Genomic DNA, 12,840 nt, shown 5'->3' with positions numbered 1-12,840 from the left:
AAGCGTGAATTAATATCCGTACACGAATGTGCCATCACCAACTAGAATCATTGGATTGTCCTTTGTAGCTTATTGAGGTCATACCTATGGAACTTGGATCATGACGAATACCTTGTGTAGGGATACATGCCATGTAAGTAGACGAAAGCTTAGGTACATAGCTCAGCCCCTATCTAGTAGTCTTCACCCGTCTTTTCCTTCCCACTTCTCCAGAAGACTTACTTTCCATTCCTTGAATTGACGGTCACTTTGGGGCAATAAGAAGTTGTTGCGGTTTAGGATATCCTTTACCTTTTCGATTGCCTCAGCCGGTAGGGTAATGTCTTGTACATCTGACATCATAGAGTCAAGTAATTTGTCTGCTTCACCTTGACTAACCATGCGATAAAACACCTTTATAGCCTTCATCGGTGACCTTCCCTCCCCCGTGGACGAGAAGGAGATGTTGTTGAATACCCAGATATTTAATAGAGACTGGGATGTTCCGTTTGCTTGGGAAACATTCTGCACTGGCTGGTCTTTTAGTTTCATTGGTAGTAAGATGGACTTTGAACAGCCGGAGCGGGCTATCGTCGCAAGTAGAATAGAGCTGACCCAGTGGAATAGATTGGGCGAGTTATCAGGGCCTTGTGAAATCTGCTCATCCACGTAGACCTGCCACTTGAACAGAGTAACGGCAGCTCCCAGTTCGTTCAGGATTCCTAACTGATTCTTACAGGATACACAGGAAATGGATATGTTGTCTGGGTGTAAACTATGTGGTTCTCCATTTTCATGTGTCTCATCACGATTTTCTGATTCACTGCGTGACTCTAAAGAGGATGGAACTTTTGTTATCTAAAGAAGCTTGCATTAGCAAAACTTCCTAAAAGACACTTGATTGAAATGTTTAACATCTAGCTAAGAAGCGTAAGAGATGTACCTCTAGTTAATCCCGGAATTTCCACGTCCAAGGGAATTCCTGGTGGAAAACAGAGGGATTCCTCTAATACATCAATGCTAAATCCCTAGGGCAAAACCTCGGATTCGGCACTTATATACCAGTATAGGAAAGTATGTTATTCTAGGGTAAGAGTATCGGTAACCATGCCACTGAGGAGCAAAAATGCCAGCCTGGCCACCTTCTATATACCCATTTCAAGAAATTAATAAAAAAGAAAACACTTACCGCCGATACAGAAATATCCGTCTCTGATAGTAGAAAAGAGGAGAGATCCACAAACCCGACACCTGCTTGGGCAGATATCCTAGAATTCGCACCATATGCTTTAGAGGCAACACCATCATCATCATGTTCGTGTCCGTGTCCGTGGTCATGAGGTTTATGGCAATGCCAGAATTCCATCATTTCAGCCCAGTTCTCACTGGGCAAATCTTTCCATACTTTAATTAAACCAGGCTCAACAATGTTGGCGTGGCATCTTCGACAAGTAATGTGTGATCCTGGTTGAAGATCAGTCGCGGACCACGGAACTGTTTGTTCTCCTGGCGTGGAAAATGCATGGCGCTCTAGACTTGAAGCAAGAGGCAATCGACAGGAGAGATGTTTCTTGCCGATACTCTGTATTGGTAGTTGCTTAACTGAGACGACTTGCCCGGGGAGATGTATGGAAGTCTGTATGCCATCGTGATGAATTGTGAAGAACCAACCATCAGATGAGATGGTGGCTTTAGTATCGGGTGAGCTTGGTGTATAAAGCTCGCATCCGACGGATACCCCTTGTATACGCGATAGAAGTTCGGCGTATATAAGAACCGGACGTGATTCATTCATGTTGCACACGGGGAAATGGTTAATACTCGAAAAAATGATCGGACGCGATACATTTTGTAGTATTTCGAAGATGCACAGACCAACATTAATTAAAGACAACTGCCCTGCAGACGACAATGGCTTGTACTTTTTCCTTAGCGTATTATTCAGCTAAAACATTTTAGCCTCATTTAATATACCTCTTAATTGTATAATACTTTTCTTAAATGCGATATATGCATTCGTTAACCTTCATTTAAATGCATATTTACATATAATAACGTCTTTAAATCATGCGGGTGGCACTTTCGATTGTTTCGATTGTTACGTCACTTCAACTTCAACCACTTTAGCCTTCAGACAGTTAATTATCGTGATGCTCTAATTTAATTTATTTAAGATAAAATATGGCTTCTGTACTTTCTTACGTTCCAATTGTGAACCGACTCGTCTCTAATACAGGTCGGACTCGGACCATTGACATCCCACCTGTTGAGGTTCACAATGTGGAGACGGCACCTGAGAAACGACCAAGAACACTTAAGCACCTATTAAGGGCAAACCACGTCAATCATTCTATTCTCTACCACAATTTGGAGTTTCATAATCATCTACCCCATATCCTAGGTTCTGCTTATATCCTCGGAGCAGATGTTCAGCAATTACATAAGATCTACGATGTGGAGGCACAAGATCTTGAGTCGTGGAAAGAATCGCCAGCTGAAATAGCCCAGGAGGACTGGAGAGACTTTCTCGGAGAACCAGAGTACCAACGTGCTTATGTTGATTTCTTCGAAGATTCTCTAGCATTGAGGCACAACTACCAGTGGAAAGGTGTAGTAGAAGAGTACATATATGGGGGCAAGGAGCCCTTGGTAAACTGCCTCATCGGAGGCCGTACGTTCAACCCCTAAAACTTTATATAAGCATAAACTAACTTATATTAGTTGGACATCCTCTCATTCATCTGGGATATGCTTATGAGGTAGACAGCCGCGAAGTTGCCATGGAGGCCCTTGGCATGGCGGCTACGCAATACAACTTCCTTCATAAGTACATCGACAATGCTTCATATTCGAAGCCATCCTCGATCAAGCCGTCTTCGCCCTTGGAACTGCTCCTAAAACTAAGGAGTGATAGTCGTCTGGACGGAGTCTTCAAGGAACCTGGACCTGACAATATTGAGCCGCTATTCAAGAAGTACGAGGATGTTGTTATGGAGTACTGGAACGCATGGACACTCGATGATCCGGTGAAAGACTTTGAGCAATCGCAGGAGGCTGCGGTTGCTATCCTAATTGCCACAGTCCCGCCTGGAACCCATTCATATAACTTCTTCCTTTGTCATGTGCTAACGACGAGTCATGCCGTCAGGATATTGCTTCCATTCATCCCATCGGAATTCCGCATCAACTTAGTTAGGCAATGGTGGCTATTCGCAATCGCCGTCTATATCGCTGAACTCCGCCCGAAAATTGATCCTGACTACATCAAGCCGGAAGATGTTGCTGGGAAGCAGTGGAATTATGTGGAGGACAAGGCATTAAATGGACATTATGCCACTGACGCTCATTTTGTTAAGGGTAAGACCTTTGATCAATTTCGATATAGGTTACCAAGGTACTAACTTGTTGTATAGTTGTGCGTGCTATTAAAGAAGCGGCTCGTACTTGGGGCGACGTACATGAACGTTATTTGGCTGCGGCCGTCCGGTTTGCCGATGATTTCCAGGGATGGACCTTTTCATAATATTGAGTCTCTTGATATCTGTGTTGTAGTACGGGCTGTGAGATATATATGAATCATGAGGATATATGGACAAAATTGATCTCCGAGCTGGCATGTTCTTATTCTTGTCAATTATACTTGGGCTTCTCACATGAGACTATTTTAAAATGTAATGATCGAAAATAAAATAAAATAATGACAAACTATGGTAATTAAAGCAGAATCAAACAAGAGAAAAAAGGCATAAATAAATATTACTGGACTATATCACGAATGTACATACTAAGGCCGACTTACATGCGAGAACAAATAGGTAAAGGCACTTCATGTAGCTGTACATATCAGATAGCGTGATGCAGGTTTAATTGATCACATGATGGCGCATCGTAGTTACAGCGGGTTAGGTCGCCTGGAGACGCGCCATAAGCAACCCGCCCGCGACGAAAGGTTCCATTAGGCTGGGAATGACGGAAGGTACCTAAGTTTCAACTCAGTTGTACCATCTTTTTTTTTGTCCATGACAGCAATCAAACCAGTTCTTTCCAGGTAGATATTAAAGTTTTAAAGGTTAAATCTCCGCAGCGGAGCGAAAAATAATATTACAAAATCATATTACAAAATCTTCATTCTTCGTTTCCATTCTCCATGTGAGCAATTACACCCACTAATAGATGCCGTGCATCTCACATCCACCCTATCGCCATGGCGCCACCCACAAAACGTCGGAAGCGAAACATCGTTCATGCCTCTTCAGACGATGAAGAGGAGCCAAAGTCGAAACCTAACACTCTTACCAATTACCTTCTTTCCTCGCCTACTCAAAAGTGCGCCTCTACCACAGATGCCTCCCGAGCTACAACGCCCTCTCCAGGTCCTACAAGGAAGTCGTCTCGCTTGCTAGCCACTAAGCCGTCGAGCTCGACCTCGAGTTCTATGCCTCTTCACCAAAGGAACAATGGATTTCGGGGTTTTAGTACGAGTCCGGGGAAGCCTAAGGCCCAGCCATTTGCAAAAGGGAAACGAGTCGAGAAAGAGAAGACGGCGGATCTTGTGACTATGTTTTCTAAACAGGCTCAAAGAGCTCCGACAGCGTCTCCGACAAAGAGGGACGATATTATTAGCGATCCGATATCAGACGATGACGATGTGGGTGAACACAGGGCGGTAAACACTAGTCGAGTTGGGCAGAACGCCCGTAAGCGTTTTCGGGATACGCCTCAACCAAGTAGCGGCCCGGCAATTACATCGAGCCAAAAATTCCTCAAACCACCCCGTCCTCAACAGGACCCAACTACGGGCGATGAACAACGGCCCTGGTCGGAGCGGTTCGGCCCTACGAATATAGAAGAGCTTGCAGTTCACAAAAGGAAAGTAGCAGATGTTCGCCGGTGGCTTGAAGATGTTATGGCCGGACGAATGCGACAACGGCTTTTAATTTTGAAGGGCGCTGCCGGAACAGGGAAGACCACTACGGTTCGACTCCTTGCTAAAGACATGCGCTGTGAACTACTCGAATGGAGAAACCCCGTCGGTTCCCTAGGGGCAAATCAAGGGCTCCAGTCAGCTTCGGCGCAGTTTGAAGAATTCATGGGGAGGAGTGGAAAATTCGGTCAATTAGACACTGATCTTGACTCGACTCCCCCGAGTCTCGGCAAGAACGATAATAATGATAATAATACGAAGAAAATCATTCTCATTGAGGAATTCCCAAACACTTTTACACGCTCGTCAGTAGCTTTGACGACATTTCGAAATACTATCTTACAATACCTAGCCGCTAATACGCCATCCCTCGCCACTTACGATCGGCCAACTTCCATAGACCCCATCACGCCTATCGTTATGATCATATCAGAGACTCTACTAACTACTACATCAGCGTCTGCGGATAGCTTTACGGCCCATCGCCTGCTAGGACCTGAAATCACTCGACATCCAGGCTCTTGTATTATAGAGTTTAACGCTATTGCGCCTACTCTCCTCGCGAGTGCGCTCGAGTTAATCGTACAGAAAGAGGCGCGGAAGTCTGGACGGCGTCGGACGCCGGGCCCGCTTGTTCTAAAGAGACTGGGGGAAATAGGGGATATAAGAAGCGCAATCTCCTCACTCGAGTTTCTTTGCCTCAAAGGTGATAACGATGCGGACTGGGGCTCAAAGGTAGCCTTCACAAAACCTAAACGTGGATCTAAGAATGAAGTATCTTTAACTAAGGGTGAGGTGGAAAGTCTAGAGCTTGTCTCGCAACGCGAGGCAAGTTTAGGAATATTTCATGCTGTCGGAAAGGTAGTATACAATAGAAGAGATGAGCTTCCGATGAGCCAGCAAACTCTCGAGGGTCAGGCTGAAATATTACCTGACTTTATGGCTCATCATTCTAGGCCAAAACGATCCGAGGTCTCCGTCGATAGCCTCATTGACGAGACCGGGACTGATACGCACACATTTATTTCAGCACTTCACGAGAATTACGCCCTGTCCTGTGAACCTAGCGGGCTTTCCGATCCTAATTCCTCGCTTGACTACGTAAACAATTGCATCGAGTTCCTTTCCGAGAGCGACCTACTCTCCCCATCTTGGGATATCTTCTTCCGGGGCCGTGGATTTGGCAGTTCAACATTCTCGGGACGAGATTCGGCTGGCCATGTGCTAAGACAAGATGAGATTACTTTCCAAGTCGCGACAAGAGGATTATTATTTTCTCTACCAAATCCGGTGAAGCGAATCGCGAAGACCTCCGGACGCGGTGGTAGTGATGCTTATAAGATGTTCTATCCTGCAAGTCTCAAGCTATGGCGAGAGAAGGAAGAACTTGAAGGAGTCGTAGACCACTGGGCATCAAGATTGCTAAAGGGGGACGAGACTGGTCAGAATCTCACTCAAGGTGCTTCTGCATTTAGACGGCCTAAGTCAGCATCAAGCGGCGGTGGAGATTGGATTGGTAAACACCAGGCTTCTATGCAACGTAATAGCAGCCAACAAGCCAAAAAAACCGAACAGAGCCAAGACCAACAGACAGCCCCGTTGCTCTTCCTTGGGAACTCAGCTCGTAGGGAATTGTTACTGGAACGACTGCCATATATGGCCCACATAGCACGGGGACGTAGAAGCGCAGTAGGTAATGTTCGGTTAAAGGAGATTGAAAGGGTAACCTCGTTTTCCGGGATTGGAGAGGCAGCGGATGATGACGCCCTCGACGGAGATGATAATATGGAGCAGGCGGGAGAAGCATGGGCAACTGATAAGCCTACGGAAGAATCATCACCACGAAAGAAGAGCGTCGCCTTTGGCATACGGCAAAAGAGCGATGTGTCTTCCCTTTCTACCACGGGGATACCATCCATACAGAAATTGGTTTTAAGCGACGATGATATAGAGGATGATTAATCCACCAATTTGTTTTGTCCTATCCTAAAATATGCTACGCGGGATATAGCTCACACGGTGCTTTTCAGGCTCAGATGTCTTGAAATAATAGCTATTCTCTCAGGTTAGGCTATATATTATAGGTGGAGTGGACGGCGTTTTGGTGTTTGTACGTGGAAAGGGTATGTCTATATACCTACCTAGGTATATAGAATTGGGAATTAGGGCCGCTTCTGTCGAAGATTCGGGGAGTTTGTGTGTGGAGCGTACCGTTCAGCTGCGAGATAGGGACAAATCGCGTTCTACTAGAGCGCGTGTCTCAAGTGTATAAACAGTGTTTTGACTGGTCTAATGTGCTTGTTTTCCCTAATAACTGTCCTAGCTGATGTGAAACTTTGTGTCTTGTTGAAATATAGGTTTGTATCTGTCCATAAAAGGAGTGATAGGTCCCTGGGGTGATGGATACAGCCAACCGTATACCCGGCCGGTTGGTTGCGTCGTATTTCGTATTGCTCGCTTTGGACGCCGCGGCTCGCACTTAACCTGGTCTAAACCCGATGGGGCTACGAGGAAGAGCACGTATGGCCACCAAAGACCAAGGGGATCGGGGAGTGATGGGTGACAATTGTGCTTCCGGAATTTTGATAAACTGTTGGATGTAGTTATTTTCTCTTTCATATTTATGATTTATGTTTTACTGGGGTGTCAAACCATCTCTTTCCATGCCTTCTTTTTTCACCCTCGTTACGCTGATCTTGGGCTTATGTGGTTGGTTGGTTGGTTGGTTGGTTGGTATGTGTTGAATTGTGGCTGCGGTAGAGCTATTGTGTTATTCGTCCGTATTCTACTTATACGTATACGCGGCGGCCCGTATAGCTCGCGATGTCTTGAGCGGAGGGATCGATCGCCGGTCTATATCCTAGGTGCTCCTTGGCGTTACCCGGGTAGATTCCCGGACAAGCTGAGGCTTTTTTGTGAGAGCCGTGCTGTAATACCTATATCATATACCTGTATATATATACCCGATCTTCGGTGTATTGGTTAAGGTCAGTAGTATAAGAGTATTTCTGCCCCAGACGTAAAAATAATCACCATTTCTCTATATAACAGTCGTGGCTTTGTTGGTCCTATTCCTATGTGTTAGTTACCTGACATATCCACGCTTTTCTTAAACCCCTACCTACTTCTCTAATACAGCCGAATACTTTCGAAAGCGTTTATCTATCACGAATATCAATTATCAACTACAAACCACTGCCCCTAGAACAAACTTTATATCCAATTTCAACGGAGAACACCAAACCATGAGAACCAAGGAAACATCATCACCCTCAACCCCCATCTTCAGAATCCGTATCCTCGACGCCGTCATCGAGGTGCCGTTTAAACACCATATAACAGAGAGCCATATAATAAGAGATGCAGGAGGACCAGATCTCTTCCAACAACGGGAACATTCTCCATCCTCATCAAATAGCAACCACATACTCAACACCACTACCACCACCATCACCAACGACAGAAACCGCACTATCTCCCCACCGCTCTCCCCGTTACGCACCAACCGCTTCCAAGAAGAGTTCCTAGCCCTTTTCACACTTTTTCCCGCACAGAGGTATCCTCCATCGCCAACACTCTCCTTTTATTCAACCGACTACTTCGATCGCGAAGGAGATGCAGATACGAGAGAAGAGTACCCTAGTAGCAATATCAGTAGCGACGGCAGTAGGAGAGAAGATGACAACCAAACAGCATTAGCGAGAAACAAGTTAGAGGAGTATGTGTGGCCATGAGTGCAACGTAGAAAGAGAACAGTGGCAACTAGGGACAGATATGATAATGCCGTTTCACCTAGTTATTATTATAATATGATGCTAGGGTTTTCTATAGACAAGTCACGTCAGATCATTAAAGTGGCGACTGTAGTGATGGACATGCTGCTCCTGAACGAACGGAATTCGACGTCCCGTCAACTCTATAATGAGAGCACAAAGTATAGATTATCGTCACCAAATAATAAATATTCACTAAATTCGAATATCTGTAGAGGTACGACAAATTGGTATCTTTATTTTTGTCCCTTTGGACGTATTGCCGTGTTGAATAAATGCAATGCGGATGTTTAAGGTATTTATCCGCCTTTACCAGACCGGTGGCCCCATGGATGCCACTTTATCTGTGCCTTTGCCCAAACCAGGTATGTTGAAACCGTACGCCATGCTGCCATGCCCAAAATTTTCATGACATTTTCCGATGAGGGAATCCTATGTCTTCTAGATAACACACCCAACAACGCCAGTCGCAATGCAGAAAGAAGTTGATTCTTCCGCTACTATAAATGTGACAAGATCCCCCCAGCGGAACTCTACAATTCATTAGCTTAAAACTTGAGCGCCTTAGGCTGCTCCCAGGTGAATTCCTGGTTGGTACCGAAGTGACCGAACTTGGCTGTCTGGTTGTAGATGGGGCGGACTAGGTTAAGTTCCTTGGCGATAGCGCCAGGTCGGAGGTCAAAGTTAGCCTTGACGATGTCGACTAATTCCTCGGCAGTCTTGTCAGAAGTACCGTAGGAGTCGACGTAGATAGAGCAGGGCTCGGCTACACCAATAGCGTAACTGAGTTGGACCAGCGCTCGCTTAGCGAGGCCGGCAGCAACGAGAGACTTAGCAACCCATCGAGCAAGGTAAGCAGCAGATCGGTCGACCTTGGAGAAGTCCTTTCCGGAGAAAGCACCACCACCGTGGGCACCCCATCCACCGTAGGTGTCAACGATGATCTTTCGGCCGGTAACACCGGCGTCACCCTGAGGGCCACCGATGATGAAAAGACCACTGGGTTGTAGCTGTAATAATTGTTAGTATTGCGTACACGGAATCGAGGACGACAGCCGGAGTAGCCGAATTAGGGTTTTAAGACTTACGTGGAGGATAGTCTCGTCATCAATGTACTGCTTAGGGATGACAGTGTCGATGATCTTGGACTTTAGCTCCTTTCGGACTTGTTCCGTGTTGACATCACCACTGTGTTGAGCAGAGATGACGACGGTGTGAACTCGTAGGGGAACGACAGCGCCGCCGTCGTGCTTGTACTCCATGGTGATTTGAGTCTTGGTGTCAGGTCGGAGCCAAGGGAGAGTTCCGTCCCGGCGAGCATCAGACATAGCCTTGTTCAGCTTGTGGGCGAGAAGGTGAGATAGGGGGTGTAGTTCGGGGGTTTCGTTGGTGGCATAGCCAAACATGAGACCTTGGTCACCAGCGCCCAACTCCTCGAGGGCCTTCTCGTAGTGAAGACCCTGAGCGATATCGGGGGACTGTTGCTCAATGGCAACGAGGACGTTGCAGGTCTTGTAGTCGAAACCCTTCTCGGAAGAGTCATATCCGATTTCCTTGATGGCATTTCGGATGACGGATTGGTAGTCGATACTGGCCTTGGTCGTGATCTCACCAAATACCATGATCATACCGGTCTTAGTAGCCGACTCACAGGCGACCTTAGAGAGGGGGTCTTGCGCCAAGCAGGCGTCTAGAATAGCATCGGAGACCTGATCACAGATCTTGTCGGGGTGACCTTCACCGACGGATTCCGACTACAATTGATCAGTTTACTATTCCCCGAACTTGCTAACGCCGAGGAGGAAATGCCATGTAATTGCCATGTAATAATTCATACTTACGGTGAAGAGGAAAGCCCCGGGGTTTCGGGGGGTGCTCAAGGAGCTAGCATGACCGTTGGTAGCAGGCATTGTGACGGTAGAGTGTGAAATAAGGAAGTACGAGTTGATTAATTCTATGCACCCAAAGAAAAATGCGTAGCCCAAGAGTGTCTCTCGGAAGAAATAAAAAGTTGGGTTGGATGAGGGGGGGAAGGAGAGGTTTATGAAGGGAAGAGTAGAAAGCGGGAGTTTTTCCTTTAGGGTTTTTAATTGGGTGAGAGAAAAAAAAACGGAGGGGCAGGAACTGAAAATAACAACTCGAATGGCGCAATATCCGTTCGCTTGTCGCTTGTCGCTTTCACTATATGCCGATTGTATACATGCCCGTACCTAAGGTAGATTATGTTAGGAAGTAGACTTATGTACTAAGGCATTACTTTTACACACTATATACCTTAATACCTTATGGTAAGCTGCGAAGCTAGTGGGTTTAACCAAACCTAGCATTAGCGGCTCGCTCTTGTCCCTGAGCCGTGGATCATGGCGTCTGGATTGACTGCTGGTAGGAAGGAAAGAGTACCTGGAGTGGGGCAAGCCGAAGGAATTTTCTCAGAAGGAGTAAGAGGGGCGCAGATAAGTATTATGTATACCAGTTACTTACACCTACAAACATTACATTACAAGCATACTTATTACAGGAAGACTCGGAGTAACTTCACTAATACATCTTAACCAAACTACATAAAGTAACTCCATTTAGTAAGGTTAGTCGATATTTTATTTGATTTGGCTACACTTATAGAATAACTAATGTCAAAGTAACCGTCTTATCGGATATCAATAACTTTTTATATTTCTCCGGGTGGACGTGTAGGCTTATCTTCCAACACACACTCTTTGCGGTCCCGAGCACACGCAGTATCTACGTCAGGTTTGGGAACGATCTTTACCCAAGTAGACCGTCGAGTATAGAACGGGAGTGTTATACATAAGCTCTAGAATGTAAGGCTTTTGTGCCGCTCGTTCGCATCCTGTCAGCATATACTTGGATTTCGTAGTAACTGAGGAATGTTCCTTTGAATTCGATAAAACTAAAGCTAAGAACCTTTCGTAGGTGAGCTAGTAATAATTAGCAGTTACTAGGTTATCTAGATATCTCTTAAGATAATAAATAGGCTGTTAGATAAGTACCTACCTCTAATATCTAACAATTGATAAGATGTGTAAGAGCCATCCAGGTCTTTTTCCGACTTCCGTTACCTCCGTTCTTCTTACCGCATCCCCTATGAAGACAATGAACGCATGTACTACTTTACGCGGGGCAGTTCCATAAACTAAAGCTCATTCTCAATTATCCATTACCATTGATCCATTTCGGGGACCCTTGGCTGCCACGTCTGCCCCTCTCGAAAACGTGCACTAGGTCCCACCGATTGACAGGGGTTCCAACTTCGGCACCTGTCTTCGAGTCTCGAAGGTCTATGAGACAAAAATATCGGTCGAAGACTTTCGGTGTTCGGCCGGCAAGGTTTATATTCATATAATACAGCCCGGTTCATCGTATATCCAATAACTTCCCTTGCAGCTATTGCGTAGTATGTAAAGCACTAAATCGACTTTACTAAGCAAAGGATTCTCAGCTTTCCTTCGCTTTATCTCTCGTACCTTAGGTTATTATATCTAAGAAGCAAGGTCCGCAACCGGTGGTCTTATAAGCTTGCTTACATGTATTACATGTACGTATCCCACCTATATTTCTGTAGCATCTCGGGGAGTGTGGCATCTTAGTACGGTGCAGGGTAAAACAATTTACCGGGAAGCGGTAAATTCCACTACATAGAATCGGAGCGGCTCATATTCCGGAATTTTAGAGTCAAATTCCGTCAAGGCGGTGAGAGAAAATACCTAGTTTCAGGTACCGTAGTAGCAATAGGTAATGCTTATCAAATGTCTATCAAATGTTTTATCAAATCCATATTGCTTCTAAAGCTAAAGATACTTTTATACTTGCAAGGCTACCTAATTCATCCCATTATTTATGCAGTAAGAGAGGAAGCTTACGAGATAACTTGATCAGCTCGGCCCCACTCTATATTTTAGACCCTTCGATCCTGACCCTTGACTCCACTGTCTTAACCTTGCGACATGCAGTACCTAATCGTTTTTACCCCACCATCTAAGAAAAATTCCTCGACTGGCGCCTAGTGTTTACTATGTACGCCGCAGTCAAGACGAGGCTGAATACTTACATACTAGATCCAGTCCTACTAGGTATTCCGTCATTCCTTTATTCGATCAACCGAATCCGCCTAGGCTGCAACGTAATCATCTCATCTAACTAGAT

General features: G+C 45.6%; 4 protein-coding genes across 4 annotated transcripts; 2 read left to right on the top strand and 2 right to left on the bottom strand.

The window, feature by feature from the left end:
- Positions 1–183: 183 nt before the first annotated feature.
- GL218_08650 (uncharacterized protein) lies at positions 184–1,774 on the bottom strand (the record flags this gene model as incomplete). The annotated part of the gene is made up of 2 exons (XM_033585455.1): positions 184–837; positions 1,169–1,774. The coding sequence occupies 2 exons, from the start codon at positions 1,772–1,774 to the stop codon at positions 184–186; spliced, it is 1,260 nt and encodes a 419-aa protein (XP_033440604.1).
- A 386-nt stretch (positions 1,775–2,160) lies between these two features.
- GL218_08649 (Oxidoreductase AflY) lies at positions 2,161–3,502 on the top strand (the record flags this gene model as incomplete). The annotated part of the gene is made up of 3 exons (XM_033585454.1): positions 2,161–2,650; positions 2,701–3,336; positions 3,393–3,502. The coding sequence occupies 3 exons, from the start codon at positions 2,161–2,163 to the stop codon at positions 3,500–3,502; spliced, it is 1,236 nt and encodes a 411-aa protein (XP_033440447.1).
- Positions 3,503–4,183: 681 nt separating this feature from the next.
- Positions 4,184–6,865, top strand: GL218_08648 (Cell cycle checkpoint protein RAD17; the record flags this gene model as incomplete). The annotated part of the gene is made up of 1 exon (XM_033585453.1): positions 4,184–6,865. One exon carries the CDS (start codon positions 4,184–4,186, stop codon positions 6,863–6,865), a length of 2,682 nt encoding a protein of 893 aa, XP_033440446.1.
- Positions 6,866–9,224: 2,359 nt separating this feature from the next.
- On the bottom strand, positions 9,225–10,586 carry GL218_08647 (S-adenosylmethionine synthase; the record flags this gene model as incomplete). The annotated part of the gene is made up of 3 exons (XM_033585452.1): positions 9,225–9,686; positions 9,765–10,430; positions 10,518–10,586. The coding sequence occupies 3 exons, from the start codon at positions 10,584–10,586 to the stop codon at positions 9,225–9,227; spliced, it is 1,197 nt and encodes a 398-aa protein (XP_033440440.1).
- Between the last annotated feature and the right edge of the window lie 2,254 nt (positions 10,587–12,840).

Source organism: Daldinia childiae, assembly GCF_008694065.1.
Source record: "Daldinia childiae strain JS-1345 chromosome Unknown Scaffold13, whole genome shotgun sequence".
NCBI lineage: Eukaryota > Fungi > Ascomycota > Sordariomycetes > Xylariales > Hypoxylaceae > Daldinia > Daldinia childiae.
The sequence above is the reverse complement of the archived record's forward strand: the minus strand, read 5'-3'. Positions and strand labels throughout refer to the sequence as shown.